At 50.8% G+C, this 17,181-nt stretch overlaps 1 protein-coding gene across 2 annotated transcripts in view; it reads left to right on the forward strand.

Annotated features, from left to right (window-relative positions):
• Positions 1 to 17,181, forward strand: part of pde10a (phosphodiesterase 10A) — a 1,307,205-nt gene that overhangs the window by 668,534 nt on the left and 621,490 nt on the right. For both annotated transcript variants that reach the window (XM_072507750.1, XM_072507751.1), the window contains one exon: positions 3,214 to 3,272. In XM_072507750.1, coding sequence (XP_072363851.1) covers positions 3,214 to 3,272 — 59 coding nt within the window. The remainder of the gene's footprint in view (positions 1 to 3,213; positions 3,273 to 17,181) is intronic.

A 17,181-nucleotide genomic window follows, 5' to 3' on the forward strand; every position in this document is an offset into this window, starting at 1 on the left:
GGTGCAAGCAATTAAGATGATGGTCCTCCCGAGGTTCTTATTTGTATTTCAATGTCTCCCTATTTTAATCACCAGGACCTTTTTTAATAAAATAGATAGGAGCATTACGAGCTTTGTGTGGGCAGGGAAAGTTCCGAGAGTAAGGAGGGGGTTCCTGCAGCGCAGTAGGGACAGAGGAGGACTGGCACTACCGAACTTGGGAGATTATTATTGGGCCGCCAATGTGGCAATGATACGTAGATGGATGATGGAGGGTGAGGGAGCGGCGTGGAAAAGGCTGGAGAGAAGGTCCTGTAAAGGGACGAGTCTAGAGGCGCTGGTGACGGCGCCGCTACCGTTCTCACCGAAAAAGTACACCACGAACCCGGTGGTGGCGGCAACACTGAACATATGGGGACAGTGGAGGCGACAGAGAGGGGTGCGGGGAGCCCTGGTGGGGTCCCCTATCAGGAACAACCATAGGTTCGCCCCAGGAAGAATGGATGGAGGATTTCAGAGCTGGTACCAGTTGGGAATTAGGAAGATGGGAGATTTATTCATAGATGGGACTTTTGCGAGCTTGGGAGCACTGGAGGAAAAGTATAAGTTACCCCGGGGGAATTTCTTGAGATATATGCAGGTGAGGGCGTTTACTAGACAACAGGTGAGGGAATTTCCGCGGCTCCCGACACAGGGGATACAGGACAGGGTGCTTTCAGGGGTGTGGGTCGGAGAGGGCAAGGTGTCAGAGATTTATAGAGAGATGAGGGAAGAGGGGGAGGAGTCGGTGGGCGAACTAAAAAGAAAATGGGAAGAAGAATTAGGGGAGGAGATAGAGGAGGGTATGTGGGCTGATGCCCTAAGCAGGGTAAATTCCTCTTCCTCATGCGCCAGGCTTAGCCTGATTCAATTTAAGGTGCTACATAGAGCACACATAACGGGGGCAAGATTGAGCAGGTTCTTTGGAGTGGAGGACAAATGTGGGAGGTGTGGCGGGAGCCCGGCAAACCATGCACATATGTTTTGGGTGTGCCTGGCACTGGAAGGGTATTGGAAGGGAGTGACGGGAGTGATTTTGCAGGTGGTGAAGGCCCGGGTCAAACCAGGCTGGGGGTTAGCTCTATTTGGAGTTGCGGAAGAGCCGGGAGTGCAGGAGGCGAAAGAGGCCGACGTTGTGGCCTTTGCGTCCCTCGTAGCCCGGCACAGGATCCTACTCATGTGGAAGGAGGCGAAACCCCCCGGACTGGAGGCCTGGGTAAACGATATGGCGTGGTTTATTAAACTGGAGCAGATAAAGTTTGCCCTGAGAGGATCGGCTCAAGGGTTCACCAGGCGGTGGCAGCCATTTCTCGACTACCTAGGGGAACGTTAGAGGGAAGACAGATGACCAGCAGCAGCAACCCAGGGGGAGGGGGGGGGGGGGGGAGGAGGCTTAGTTGAGTATAGGTCAATAGAGTACGAGGTTTTGTTACTTGTATATTATTATTATTATTATTGTTAAAAAGTTAAAAAATTTCTGTTTTGTTATTGTTATCGTCTCGTTTGTTTTGTAAGCGGGAAAAATGTTGCTCAGGGGAAAAAAATTTCAATTAAATATATTTTTAAAAAAATAAAATTTAATGGTGTTATATTTGCTGAGTCCCTGATCATCAACATCCTAGAAAGGAGCAGTTACATAAATGCTGTGTCACTTAGTGTGTCTAGGTCAAGAGACTGGTTATTCTATGAGGAGTAGATCATGCCCAATTCCTTAAAGCCTATCCACAACCTGAAAGGCACAAACTAGGTAGGTGATTAAATGCATTCCAGCTGCCTAGATGGGTGAAGCTGGACCAAAACTTCAAGAAACTTGGCGATATCCAGAAAACGCAATCTGCTTCATTGTTGCCTCATTTCAGAATCATAGAGCATGGAAGTAGACCATTCAATCCATCGTACCTCTGCTGACCCTCTAAAGAGCTTGCAAAATAGTCTCACTCACAGGCTCTTCCTCCTTTGACGAATGGAGTGACGGGAGTGATTTTGCAGGTGGTGAAGGCCCGGGTCAAACCAGGCTGGGGGTTAGCTCTATTTGGAGTTGCGGAAGAGCCGGGAGTGCAGGAGGCGAAAGAGGCCGATGTCGTGGCCTTTGCGTCCCTCGTAGCCCGGCTTTTTTCTAGTTACAGTCCATGTCTAATTCAATTTTATAAGTTACTATTCAATTAGCTTTCTCCACTTTTTCAAGCAATGTATTCACAATCATAACTCAATGGCGGGATTTTCCATTCCTGCTCACGGCTGCTGGGTTTGGCGATGGGAGTAGAAAATATTGCGAGAACTTCAGTCGCGTTTTATGTTGGCGTAAATACACAATGCAATTGTTCCCAACCCCCGCATTAGTGACTGGGTGAGTTTCCTGACATTGAATATTGGGAACATCATTTGAATATATTATCATATAATTATCAGTCCCCGCACTTGAATAATCCCTCCCCTGTCAGAAAATCCATTCACGTCGGTATGACGACACAACGACATGAATCACGACTGGTCTCCCAAAGCGTGCACCTGACGAGCAGATCTCCCAGGAGAGCTCAGGTGCAACACTGGGCAGTGCCAGGGGCAGTATCCAAGCAGTGCCTGGCACAGCCCTCAGCGGGGAGAGAGTGAAGCCTGGGCAGTGCCAGGGGCAGCACTCAGGGGGGAAGAGGGTTAAGCCTGGGCAGTGCCAGGGACAGTATCCAAGCAGTGCCACGTGCAGAGCTTTCAGGTTGAACTCCTTTACGTTCTCTGCGCTGGGGTGGCCTTTAAAAATGACGCCTTGATCCTCGGCTGAGTAAGTTACTGATGGGGCGGGTGAATCAGAGGCTGCCCACCAGCGATACATTGTGGGACCACCTCTTGAAGCTTTTTTTCAAATCCCCAGACTATACAGCGGAGAAAGCCGCCATTGCAGTGGGCTGCTTCAATGCCACTTTTCCCGGCCAACATCAGCCTTTTTCAATTTCCAGGGAAACCTTGTGCAAAAATATCTCCTCGTCTCCCCTCTAGTTCTTTTGCAAGTTACTTTAAATCTGTGTCCTCTGGTTATTGGCCCACCTGCCAGGAGAAAATGTTTTTTCCTATTTATTCCCCCTATCAAAACCCTTCATCCGCTAGCTTAAAAATCCACTCACGCACACAGATGTACACACACTTAATTGAACTCATTGAGTCCTTTATAATATTGCCCTGCTATGAAAATTCCTCTTTCAGATTTCCAGAGGTCTTGCCAGGCAGAGTGAAATGAATGATTTTCTGCTGGATGTGTCCAAGTAAGTGATTTGTATATTTTATTTGATGATTACATTGTTTTTTTAAAAATATATTTTATTCAAATTTTTCGGCCAAACAAAACAGTACAAAGGTTTTTCCCTTTTTATAACAATAAAACAATATAAATAACAGTGACCGTTTTTAACAAGTAAATAAATAATATATAAACTAAATGGCAACTGCCATAACAAAAATAATAACTCTCCCAAATAATAAAATCAAACAATCCAATATACATAACCAAGTACAAATATCTATACAAAAACACCCCTGAGGACCCACCCGAGCCCTCCCCCCCACCCCCCCTGGGTAGCTGCTGTTACCTTCCCATTTAATGAACGGTTGCCACCGCCTGGTGAACCCTTGAGCCAAACCCCTTAGTGCAAAATTTATCCGTTCTAGTTTTATAAACCCTGCCATGTCATTTATCCAGGTCTCCACGCCCGGGGGTTTGGCTTCCTTCCACATAAGCAATATCCTTCGCCGGGCTACTAGGGACGCAAAGGCCAAAACATCAGCCTCTCTCGCCTCCTGCACTCCCGGCTCTTCTGCAACCCCAAATATAGCCAACCCCCAGCCTGGCTCGACCCGGACCCCCACCACCTTCGAAAGCACATTCGCCACCCCCACCCAGAACCCCTGCAGTGCCGGGCATGACCAAAACATGTGGGTGTGGTTTGCTGGGCTTCTCGAACATCTCCCACACCTATCCTCTACCCCGAAAAATTTACTGAGCCTTGCTCCGGTCATATGCGCCCTGTGCAAAACCTTGAATTGTATCAGGCTAAGAGTTTACGCTACTTAGGGCATCTGCCCACAGCCCCTCTTCAATCTCTTCCCCCAGCTCTTCTTCCCATTTTCCCTTCAGCTCATCCACCATGATCTCCCCCTCGTCTCTCATTTCCCTGTATATATCCGACACCCTACCATCCCCCACCCATGCCCCCAATATCACTCTATCCTGAATCTCCTGCGTCGGGAGCTGCGGGAATTCCCTCACCTGTTGCCTCGCAAAAGCCCTCAGTTGCATGTACCGAAATGCATTCCCTTGGGGCAACCCATATTTTTCCGTCAGCGCTCCCAGACTCGCAAACGTCCTGTCTAAAAACAGATCCCTCAGTTGCACAATCCCAGCTCTCTGTCATGCTCTAAATCCCCCATTTATTCTCCCCGGGACAAACCTATGGTTATTTCTTATCGGGGACCGCACCGAGGCTCCCATCATTCCCCTATGCCGTATCCACTGCCCCCAAATTTTCAGTGTTGCCACCACCACTGGACTTGGGTGTATTTCTTCGGGGAGAACGGCAACGGCGCCGTCACCAGTGCTTGTAGGCTGGTTCCTTTGCAGGACGCCATCTCCAATCTCTTCCATGCCGCTCCCTCCCCTTCTCCCATCCACTTACACACCATTGAGATATTGGCGGCCCAGTAGTACTCACTTAAGCTCGGTAGTGCCAGTCCCCCCCTATCCCTGCTACGCTGCAAAAAAACCCTCCTCACTCTCGGGGTCTTCCCAGCCCACACAAAACTCATGACACTTTTCTCGATTTTCTTGAAAAAAGCCTTCGTGACCATCACCGGGAGGCACTGAAACACAAAAAGGAATCTCGGGAGGACTACCATTTTGACCGCCTGCACCCGACCCACCAGTGACAGGGGCACCATGTCCCATCTCTTAAATTCCTCCTCCATCTGTTCCACCAATCGTGTTAGATTAAGCCTATGTAAGGTTCCCCAACTCCTGGCTATCTGAATCCCTAAGTACCGGAAATCTCTTGTTACCTTCCTCAGCGGTAAATCATCTATTCCCCTGCTCTGCTCCCCCGGATGCACCACAAACAACTCACTCTTCCCCATATTCAATTTGTACCCCGAGAATTCCCCAAACTCCCTGAGTGTCTGCATTATCTCAAGCATCCCCTCCACTGGGTCCGCAACATACAGCAATAAATCATCTGCATACAATGATACCCAGTGTTCTTCTCCTCCCCTGAGTACTCCGTTCCACTTCCTGGAGCCCCTCAGTGCTATGGCCAGGGGCTCAATTGCCAATGCAAACAGTAACGGAGACAGGGGACACCCCTGCCTCGTCCCTCTATAAAGACGGAAGTAGTCAGACCTCTGCCTGTTCGTGATCACACTTGCCACCGGGGCCCTATATAGCAGCTGTACCCATCCAATAAACCCTTCTCCAAAACCAAATCTCCTCAACACTTCCCAAAGGTAGTCCCACTCCACTCTGTTGAATGCTTTCTTGGCGTCCATCGCCACCACTATCTCCGCCTCCCCCTCTGGTGGGGGCATCATCATCATCCCTAGCAGCCTCCGTATGTTCGTGTTCAGCTGTCTCCCCTTAACGAACCCAGTTTGATCCTCGTGGACCACCCCCGGGACACAATCCTCTATCCTCGTCGCCATCACCTTGGCCAGGAGCTTAGCATCTACGTTCAAAAGGGAAATGGGCCTGTAGGACCCACACTGCAGCGGGTCTTTTTCCTTCTTCAAAAGTAACTATATCGTCGCCTCCGACATAGTCGGGGGCAACTTCCCCCTTTCCCTGGCCTCATTAAAGGTTCTCGTCAAAAGCGGGGCCAGTAGGTCCACATACTTCCCATAAAATTCCACCGGGAACCCATCCGGTCCCGGGGCCTTCCCCGCCTGCATGCTCCCAATCCCCTTTACCACCTCCTCCACCTCAATCCGTGCTCCCAGTCCCGCCCTCTCCTGCTCCTCCACCTTCGGGAATTCCAGCTGATCCAGGAAATGCATCATTCCCTCCTTCCCTTCCGGGGGCTGAGCCTTATACAACCTCTCATAGAATGCCTTGAACACCCCGTTCACTCTCTCCGCTCCCCGTTCCATCTCTCCCTCCTCATCTCTCACCCCACCTATCTCCCTCGCCGCTCCCCTCTTCCTCAATTGTTGGGCCAGTAGCCGACTCGCCTTCTCTCCATACTCATACTGTACACCCTGTGCCCTCCTCCACTGTGCCTCTGCCTTACCCGTGGTCAGCAGGTCAAATTCCACATGTAACCTTTGTCTTTCCCTGTACAGTCCCTCCTCCGGTGCCTCTGCATATTGCCTGTCCACCCTCAGAAGTTCTCTCAACAATCGCGCCCTTTCTTTACTCTCTTGCTTCCCTTTATGTGCCCTTATGGATATCAGTTCCCCTCTGACCACCGCCTTCAACGCCTCCCAGACCACTCCCACCTGAACCTCTCCGTTGTCATTAAGCTCCAAGTATCTTTTGATACACCCCCTCACCCTTAGACATACCCCCTCATCCGCCAATAAGCCCATATCCATTCTCCAGAGTGGGTGCTGTTCTTTTTCCTCTCCTACCTCCAGATCTACCCAATGTGGAGCGTGGTCCGAGATGGCTATGGCCGTACACTCTGTCCCTGTCACCTTCGGAATCAGTGCCCTTCCCAGGACAAAAAAGTCTATCCGTGAATATGCCTTGTGAACATGGGAGAAAAATGAGAACTCCTTACTCCTAGGCCTAATAAATCTCGAGGGGTCTACTCCTCCCATCTGCTCCATGAAGTCCTTAAGCACCTTGGCCGCTGCCGGCCTCCTCCCGGTCCTGGACCTCGACCGGTCCAGCCCTGGATCAAGCACCATATTGAAGTCTCCCCTCATTACCAACTTTCCCGCCTCCAGGTCCGGGATACGCCCCAACATACGCCTCATGAAGTTTGCATCATCCCAGTTCGGGGCGTATACGTTCACCAGAACCACCGCCTCCCCTTGCAATCTGCCACTCACCATCACGTATCTACCCCCACTGTCCGCCACTATGGTCTTTGCCTCAAACAGTTCCCGTTTCCCCACTAAAATAGCCACCCCCCTATGCTTCGTATCTAAACCCGAATGAAACACCTGCCCCACCCATCCTCTACATAGTCTGATCTGGTCTGTCAGTTTCAGGTGCGCCTCCTGCAACATAGCCACATCTGCCTTTAATTTCTTTAGGTGTGCGAGTACCCGTGCCCTTTTAATCGGCCCATTCAGCCCTCTCACGTTCCACGTGATCAGCCGGGTTGGGGGGCTCTTCACCCCCCCTTGTCGACTAGCCATCCCCTTTTTTAACCCAGCTCCTCCCCCGGTTCCCACGTACCCGTATATCCCACCGACGGTGCCCTCCTGTCTCGACCACCCCGCCCCATAACAGCTCCCCCTTCCCCTTAGCAGCAGCAACCCAGTTAACTCCCCCCCCCCTCCGCTAGATCCCCCTCTAGCGTAGTTACACCCCCCATGTTGCTCCCAGAAGTCAGCGAACTCTGGCTGACCTCGGCTTCCCCGTTTGCCCTCAGCCCCTCACTGTGCGAGGCCCCCTCCTTCCTGCGCCCCTGTTCCTGCCATAATTACCATAGCGTGGGAGCAAAGCCCGCGTTTCCCACTCGGCCCCGCCCCTAATGGCGCAGTTCCCTTCTCCTTCCCCTTTCCTTCCCACCGGCGCCCACAGTTCCTCATCCTCCCCCCCCCCCCCCCCACGAGGGGAAGAGAGAAAAGTTACAGAATTGAAAAATTAACAAATTAAAAAATCATCCCCCCCTTCCCCTTCCTCGCCCCACATAATCACCCCACCACTTTATCCCAGAAGCTCTTTCTCTCGCCAGACTATTCCAGCTTCTCGTCCACAATGAATGCCCACGCCTCTTCTGCCGTCTCAAAGTAGTGGTGCATCCCTTTGTGTGTGACCCACAGTCTCGCCAGTTGCAACATTCCAAATTTAACCTTCTTTTTGTGAAGCACCGCCTTAGCCCGATTGAAACTTGCCCTCCTTCTCGCCACCTCCGCACTCCAATCCTGGTATACGCGGATCACCGCGTTCTCCCACCTACAGTTCCGAGTTTTCTTTGCCCATCTTAGGACCATCTCTCTGTCATTGTAGCGGTGAAACCTCACCACGATGGCTCGAGGTATTTCTCCAGCCTTTGGTCTTCGCGCCAGAACTCGATAAGCTCCCTCCACCTCCAAAGGGCCCGTCGGGGCCTCCGATTCCATTAGCGAGTGAAGCATCGTGCTCACAAATGCCCCGACGTCCGCTCCCTCTGCGCCTTCCGGAAGACCCAGGACTCTTAAATTCTTCCTCCTCGAATTATTCTCCAGGGCTTCCAACCTCTCCACACACCTTTTGTGCTGTGCCTCGTGCGTCTCTGTCTTCACCACCAGGCCCTGTATTTCATCTTCATTTTCAGCAGCCTTTGCCTTCGCGACCCGAAGCTCCAGCTTCTGGGTCCTCTGCGCCTCCTTTAGCCCTTCAATCGCCTGTAGCATCGGGGCCAACACCTCCTTCTTCAGCTCTTCCACACAGCGCCGCAGGAATTCTTGTTGGTCCAGGCCCCATACCAAACGGCCACCTTCCCACGCCATCTTGCTTCGAGCTTCCCTTCCTTGCCGCTGCTCCAAAGGATCCACTGCAATCCAGCCGCTATCCTCTCCTTTTTCCATATATATCCGGGGGGATTCCCTTCTATTTCACCGCACAGTGATTTTGGCCGTTAAAAATTGCCGTTGGGGCTCCTATCAAGAGCCCAAAAGTCCGTTCCAACGGGAGCTGCCGAAACGTGCGACTTAGCTGGTCATCGCCGCACCCGGAAGTCGATGATTATATTGTTTAGGGTGATCATTTATGCAAATGTATTGTTACAATTCACTTAGAAATTGATAACTTTTACAAAGAGATTCATTTTTCAGAGGAACAGCAGAAATAACTGAAGGAGGAGATTTCGCTTTTTAAAACTTTTATTGTAACAAACAAACAAAAATCAACATAGATCATTAATTAATAGGCAACTAATGTACCAAACTAAAGAAAAGGCATTTTTGCATTAACTAACTAACTCAATCGAGAAATGTCATGCAGTCCCTTTCACTGTGCACCACACTTCTGGCAAATGTGGAGCAATACGTCCAAATTTACACCCAACTCTTCAGCAGGCTCACTTCCCCCTGCCATGGCAGGTCAGAAATTTCAGCGCCTTTCAAAAGCCATTACTCTCAGCCTGAGTCCTCTAGATCTTCATAAAAAATCCACACCACCAATAGGAAAATGATGAACCACCCCCTATTGAAATAGTTAAAGTTTTTCTCTGTCCATTGCAAATTTCCTTGCTTTGTTTTCTCTTTGAAACTCCCTTCTTTCCAATTTCTTTCTTTTTCTATTTTTTCTTATTCCAATTTTTCTCTTTCTCTCTCTTTCTTATTGGAATTCATTGCTGACTGCAGCTCAAGATGTTTCATATGCAATTGAACCCTAGCTGACTCAACTTGAGTAGTATTGTGATCACCTTTTCCTCACCAACTGTACCAATACTTCATCAACCCCTGCCTTTTAAAAACCTACTTTCAAGTTGACCCCTAATTTCGCTGCCACTGCCTTCAAAGCAACTTTGTTAATTATTGCAAGACACAAAAGTGCAGGTGTTCTCTCCCCCGAAATACCTGAGCATTGCAACTGTTCATGGTGATTTATCACAGAATTGAGCAAAAGTAAATGGGACATTTTCTCCCAGTTCCTCCATCTCCATCATTTCTTCCACAACAGCGCTACCGAGACATCGAGCAGGATTCTCGTCCCACCAGCCCTGTTTTCCGGCGCGGCATGCCCCAGCTGGAAGTGGGATTCTCCGTTCCCGCAGCCGGCCAATGGGGTTTCCCATTGTAACCACCCCACGCCATCAGGAAACCCGTGGACGTGGGTGTGCTGTCGGCGAAGCGGAGGATCCCGTCGACGGAAAATCCTGCAAATTGTCTTTCTTCAAGCAAGGATTCTCCCCCACCGTTGATAGGGTCTTCGACCATGTCTGCCACATTTCCCACACTTCTGCTGTAACCCATTTCCATAACCATAATAGGATTGTCCTCAAATTCCACCCACCCCACCAACCTCTGTATTCAATGGATCATTACCATTTCTGCCACCTCCAGCACGTTACCCCCCACCAAACACATCCTGCGGGATCCTCAGCTTCGCCGGCAGCGCACCCACACCCGTGGGTTTCCCAACGGTTTGGGGGGGGGTGAGAACGGGAAACCCCATTGGCAGGCTGTGGGAGTGGAGAATCTCGTTGCCAATGGGGGTGTGCCGTGCAAGAAAACGGGGCTGGCGGGACGGAGAATCCCCCCCAATTTCTCTTTCGGCATTCTGAAGGGACCATTCTTTCCGTGATAGTCTGGTCCATTCCTCAGTCACGCCAATCCTCTGTCCCCTTCCCACAGCACCTTTACATGCAAACATAGGGCATGTAACACCTTCCTTTTTAGCGCCTCTTTCCTCACTGTCCAAGGCCCCAAACATTCCTTCCACATGAAGCAGGGTTTTAAGTGTACTTATTTCAATCTAGCATACGCTATTCGCCTCTCAAAATGTAATCCCTGCTACACTGGAGAGACCAAAACACAGCTTGGGGACTGCTTGGCAAGACATCTTCATTCAGTCCACAAGCATGACCCTGAGCTTTTGATGGTCTGCCATCTTAATTCTCCATCTTGCCCTCATGCTGGCCTTTCCTTTCTTGGCTGACTACATAGCTCTAGTGAGGCTCAATGTAAATCTCAGGAGTGGCATTTTCATCTATTGATTAGGCACTTTATAGCCTTGTGAGCACAGCATTGAGTTCTGGATTGGATTGGTTTATTGTCAAGTGTACCGAGGTACAGTGAAAAGTATTGTTCCGCGTGCAGCTCAAACAGATCATTCTGTACGTGAAAAGAAAATACATAATAGAGCAAACAGAAAATACACAATGTAAATATATAGACGCAGGCATCGGGTGAAGATGTGTGAAGAGATCAGATCAGTCCATAAGTCCATCAGTCCACGACAATGCTTGGGACCTTCTGGGGTCAGTATTGGAGGGCCCCACAAGACCTGTTGAGATAGTGGAATCTCATCTGTACCAGGCTGATGCACCGCTCGATAGCAGATCAGGTGGCACTGTGAGCCTCATTGTACCTGGCCTCCACAAGGTCTGTGGCCTCCACACTGGCATCATCAGACACGTGGGCCAGCACAGCAGGTTTGATTCCGGCCTTGGGTGACTGTGTGGCGTTTCCTCCAGGTGCTCCGGTTTCCTCCACAGTCCAAAGATGTGCAGGTTAGATGGATTGTCCATACTAAATTGCCTCTTAGTGTCCAAAGGTTGGGTGAGTTTACGGAGATAGGATGGAGTTGTGCGCCCAGGTAAGGTGCTCTTTCAGAGGGTCAGTGCGTGCAGGCTTGATTGGGTCGAATGGCCTCCTTCTGCACTGTAGGGATTTTATGATGCTATGACCCGAGGGAATGAGCCCAATGAACCATCCCTGAGCCTCGTGTGTCCCTCGAAGTTTCCAGGGCCCTGCGACTGGCCAAAGGTGTAGCTATCATACACACTTACTGGAAAACAAGCATACACTTGCATGAAGTGCATCTGGTGGTCACCCACCAGCTGCACATTGAGGGAGTGGAATCCCTTCCAGTTGATGAAGGAGACTCCCTGGTGCCACAGTGCACGGAGAGCGACATGGGTGCAATCGATCGCCCCCTGCACCTCTGGCAAACCAGCTATGTTCCCAAAGCCCATATCCCTCTTGTCCTGCTGGGCCTGGTCCAGGTAAAAATGTAAGTAGTCTAGAGCCCTGGTGAAAAGTACATCAATGACCACAAGGATGCACCTATGGGTGGAGGACTGTGATATTCCACACATGGCACCCGTGGAGCCCTGGAAGGACCCCATGGCATAGATGTTGAAGACTGCCATGTCCTTCCTGGCCACAGGGTGTAGGTGTCCTCCTCTGCCATGTGGCGTCAAGTCCTCAAGGGCATGGCACAGGTGAAACACAGTCAGTCTCCCTCGTGAGGCAAAGTCTTCGACGGCACATATTGCCCGACAGCTCCATGAAGGGCACATGAGTATGCAGCACGCCGTATCAATGGCTTCAGGATGTTACCTGAGGCCCTCCCCCCGATGCTCCGTCCCCGACCGGCCAAGTTCCCGTTGGCGTGGTTCTCTCATGCTATTTGTTGTAGGGAACTCGGCGTGACGGCTGCGGACTCAGTCCAGCGCCGCCACAGTCGGGGGAGAGCCGATCCGCGGGCAGGGTGGACGTTGGCAGGGGCTGGGGGCACTGTTGGGGGTGATCCAGGGGTCGCGAGTCTGGCCAATAGGGGGGCACTATTTGGCAGGCCGGGTCCGCATGTGGCCAGCGCCATGTTGTACAGCACGGGCGCTGCAGGCCACTGCCAGGCGCGGCCACAGACCCGGCAATTCTCCAGCTGCATCAGCAGCTAGAGGCGTGTGCTCTACGCTGCGTGCAAGCTAGCCCCCAGCAAACAGCCCCCAGCTGTTTTGCTCCGATTTTACGGTTGTAAAACACCACCGCTCCCATGCCGGTTCATGAAATATACCCGAAAATCGTAGAACCGAGGCCCTCATTGCTGTTTTGCCTCAACATTTAAGTCTCCTGGATAACTACCACAGAGGTTGTGATCACTCCACCACTTTTGAGACTGTTTGAAAAGATAGACCTCAACAATGTCAAGACAGTGCAGAATCTCTGGCTGTATTTCTTTTCAAACTTCTCAGCTTGTCTTCCAGACACAAACTAAAACTGAGCCTCAACACCTTATTGCTTCAACTCCTGGGTCCTCCCATTAACTGCATCATCTCACTGAACTGAACACAATGTTTCTAATTAACTACTCCACAGGGAACCCTCTTAACATAAACAAAATTCCATTAGCCCAAACTTTTACAATGCTTTGATTGCAGTTCTGGCTCCCAAAAAGCCTAGCGGTCTTGCAAACCAGTGGCGAGATTTTCCAGTTCGCCAGCCGCGTTTTCCTGCGCAGCGCGTCCCCACCGGCAGCGGGATTCTCCGTTCCCATAGCCAGCAAATGGTGTTTCCTATTGTGGCCACCCCAATCCAGCGAGAAACCCGTGGGCGTGGGTGCGCTGCCTGCAAACTGGAGGATCCCGCCGACGGAGAATTCCGCTGCAGGTGTTTTAAAAACACTACTGTAGCAGTCACACACACACTAACCCGGGCTTTTAACCCTTACTGCACCAAATACCTACAATACAATACATCTGAAATTCCTACATTCACCACAAACAACACAGTCAGCAGACGTACACAGCACCAGAAGCCCACTTAAAAAAGTCAGACAGCAGACTTTAGGACTACCCGCACCAACGGCAACATCCACCCCACCCTGCGAATGCAGCCTTATTCCCCCGATAGCTGCCCTCCTCTTTCTCTCACACGCCCTAATACCCCCCAAATTCACCCACCCCTTGCTCCAACACGAGGTTCCGACCTCCTCCACCCTCTCGGGAGCTGGCCAGTGAACTCTGTCCCCTTGGACACTCTAGTGCTAAGTGGAGAGAGTAGTGCTCTCCTCCTTCCTCCCTCTCGGAGGTCATGGCACCTGGTTCCTGTTTTTAAAAAGCAGAAGTAATTTGCGTTGGCATGATGTCATGCCTGGTGGGTTTGACGATTCAATGAGGGCTAAAGATGTGACATTAATCATGCTAAATATATGGTAATTGATTCTAATTCATGCCAATCAGGTTTGTGCCCTCCTTGCGAAGTTTAGCTGCCATGGCGGGATTTGCACCCATGGCTAACGAGGCCGCTAAATCCCGCCCATGGGTCCTGAAAACACACATGACTCAAAACAGGTTGCAACATAAATTGTCATTTAAAGCAGTTTATTAAGAATTTAGATACGATACATATGTTAAATAGACAGGAAAAATTCATAGTTGGTTAAACAGTCTTGAATTGGGCAAAAGAATGGAAGAAAGCAGCATGATATTGTCAGTTTCTTCAGTTCTCAATCATGTGGAGCTAAACAAAATATTAGGCCAAAGCCAACACTCTCAGCTGTCTGAAGTGACTTTTCTGTCTACCTGAAGGCCTGTGCCTAAAGGAGCTATGTGACCTGGAGAACATTCTCTTGAACACAATTGATTATGTTTTGTCTTTGTTACCCCTAAGCTTGGGACAGAGAGGGAAACCATTTTGTTAAGAAACCACAGTCCCAGTATTTATTTTAACACTATTCTACAGTACTCTTCCGTACAACTATATTACTAAAATTACCATTTTCAGGGGTCATGTGATGTGTGCACGGGAGTGGCTGCATTTTCGCGAGCTCCGGCTCTTTTAGTCTGTCTTTTCATTCTAGTCCACATTTCGTATTTGTCTTTCCTTGATGTACGTAGCTTGTGCTATGTCCTGAGAAGTGTTTGGCTGGTGTCTCTACAAGAAAGAGTTGATAAAATGCTTAAATCCTCGTTTGTTCATGGCAGCTGGAGTGAATGGGGTGAGTCACAGCTTTCAGTGGCGCAGTTGCTATTGAGCGGGCCATGCTGTGTGCAATGATGGATGATGGCTGCTAACGAAAATGTTGCTCTTATTATGGGCCAGGGCTTAGAAACTCCAAAGTGTATTATGAAGTTCACCTGACCTACAACCTTTATGTTGAATTTGGCTAGGATGAGCACAAAAATCTTCACTGCAGGTGTGATTTATCAGACTTCCGAGACACTTTGATCAAAACAAGGTTTATTCAAAGAATGTAGTTAACATATATATATATAAATAGATAAAAACACAGCAAGAACTTTTATCAATTACAAACATAAAGACACCACACAGTTACAGTAATCTATGTATAACCCTTAATGAATTCCCCCTTAGCTGTTCCAATTCAGTAACAAAATCCAATTCAATAAAACCCCTTTTCAAGGGCGTGGCCCAGCACACGATTCACACTTGAATGGGACTGGTCCTTTTCCTGAAATTCTGATCCAGGTCCAGCCAGCAGATTCAAACTTCTTCCGGAAAGCAACTCTATCAGTAAAGTTACCAAGGCAGTTTGCCACGCCCAATGTGGTTTTTACTGGTACAGCTTTTAAACTGAAAACCAGAGAAAAACACTCCTTTCTCCTTCTGCTTTTCCAAAGCAGTCAGACCGAAACTGAAACCCCCTCTGACCTCACAGCCACAGCCCAATGTGCTGCAAGTCACATGATAAGAGACAAAACCTTTCTTATAGGGACACTCACATGGCACTCTGGCTGAAAATCTCAACTCTGCGGTTCAGGTCATCAGGGCACAGCAGCGGAGGAGGGCGGACATGCGGCCACCTCGGAGTAAGAGGACAAGGAGGATCCGGACCTGGACGCACTGGAGGACGAACTCATGGTGGAACCGCGGGACCAGCTGGAGGATGGCGGACATGCAGTGGTGGCGAGGGTCCAGCATGCCCAGAGGACCAGGGAGGCCCTCATTCTCGCCTGCTTCACATAGGACGTAGCTTCGTCAGTCACCTTTCCTCTTCCCACACCGTCCTCCTACCCTATGACCCCCCACCCTCACACCGCAGCATCACCCTGTTCCACCCTCACAGGGTCTGTATAACATTACTCCAGAGTGATGGGCCTCTGCTGGCACTGTCAGCGGGTCAATATACAAGGCAGGAGGGTGATGATAACCTGCTATGACCTGAGCTCTAATGCTTCTCAATCTATGTCATAGCCTGATTCCTGTCTGTCTGCTGAATGCGCGCTCACAACCGTCACCTGCATATGGTTTGCCTTGGGGGAGGAAGGGTGGCAGGGAGCCTGAGGGAGGGTGGAGGGTAAATGGGGAAGGGGGGGTGCAGACCAGCCCACAGTGCAGAATAACATGACAGAGGCTTCACATGTCTCCAGTGCAACGCATGTTTAATGGTGTACAAGTACAATAGTGACCCCAACTGTCCCTAGCTACCAATGGTGGCAACCCCCTCCCCCACCACCACCAGTCCCTTCTCGGTGACCCTTAATCTTCATCGCCCTCCGAGCTCTACAGCTACGTCTAGGTGCTTCCCCAGGATGTACATCAGAGGTGGAGGTAGCCTGCTGCCTATCATGTCCTGTGGCCTTTGCTGCCTTTGGTAGGCATCCTCTGGAGGGCTTGGTGTCAGAGGGCCCCTGTTGACTTGCCGATGGCACATGCCTGCCGTGCCACCCTGTTCTGAACGCTGACTCCGAGACGCTCGGGGTAGACTCGGGAGGGCTTTTGACTGCCATCGTCTCCCTGTAGGGGGGGCTCCAGGTCGGCCTCCAGCGCTCCCACCTCCCGATCGGTGCCCACTGGGCCATGGGGATCAACTTGGGACAGAGGGGTAGCTGGATTGGGCTCCATCTGCCGCTGCGTCATCTGGCTCTGCCAGCCCAGGCGGCTCTCCAATGTCCGCGCCATGGTGTCGCTGCCCTCAACAATGCTCCTCTGTGTGCAGGCCGTGCTCTGCAGTGCCTCGCCAATGTCCACCTATGTCTGGGACACAGTCCTCAGTGACCAGGACATGCTCAGGAGCGCCTCAGCGTCGCCTACCTGAAATTAGGACATGCACCGCAGCACCTCGGCAATGCCCACTCAGGGCTAGGATATGCTCTGCAGTGCCTTGGAAAGGTCCACCTGCGTCTGGGACATGTCCCCCAGTGACTCGGTCATGCTGTTGAGGAATTCAGCCATGGCCATCATTGACTGAGCTATGTCTTGGACACCACCATTCATGCCGCTGACGTCATGCTCCAGTGTTTCCACTGTGGTCGCCAGCCTAGCATTGTAGGCCTTGGTGCCACGTATTGCCAGCGCTATCTCCTGTGCCATTGCCTTTGGGACTCCTCCAATAGGCTATGGACTCGCTAGAGTGTCGCTGACATCCCCCTCTGAATCTCTCGGCCGCACCATATCGATTGCATTAGCTCTGGGATGGCTGGTCCAGAGGCTCGACATCTGACTGGGACTCAGCCGGGTCCGGGGATCCTGCAGACCTCTGACTGCTGCCTCACCTGGACGTTCCTGCCTCCACCTGATGTGCATCTGCAACTTGTGTGGTGCTCACCAGATTGTGCCCCAGAA

The sequence above is a fragment of the Scyliorhinus torazame genome, chromosome 1 (genome assembly GCF_047496885.1).
Source record: "Scyliorhinus torazame isolate Kashiwa2021f chromosome 1, sScyTor2.1, whole genome shotgun sequence".
Lineage (NCBI taxonomy): Eukaryota > Metazoa > Chordata > Chondrichthyes > Carcharhiniformes > Scyliorhinidae > Scyliorhinus > Scyliorhinus torazame.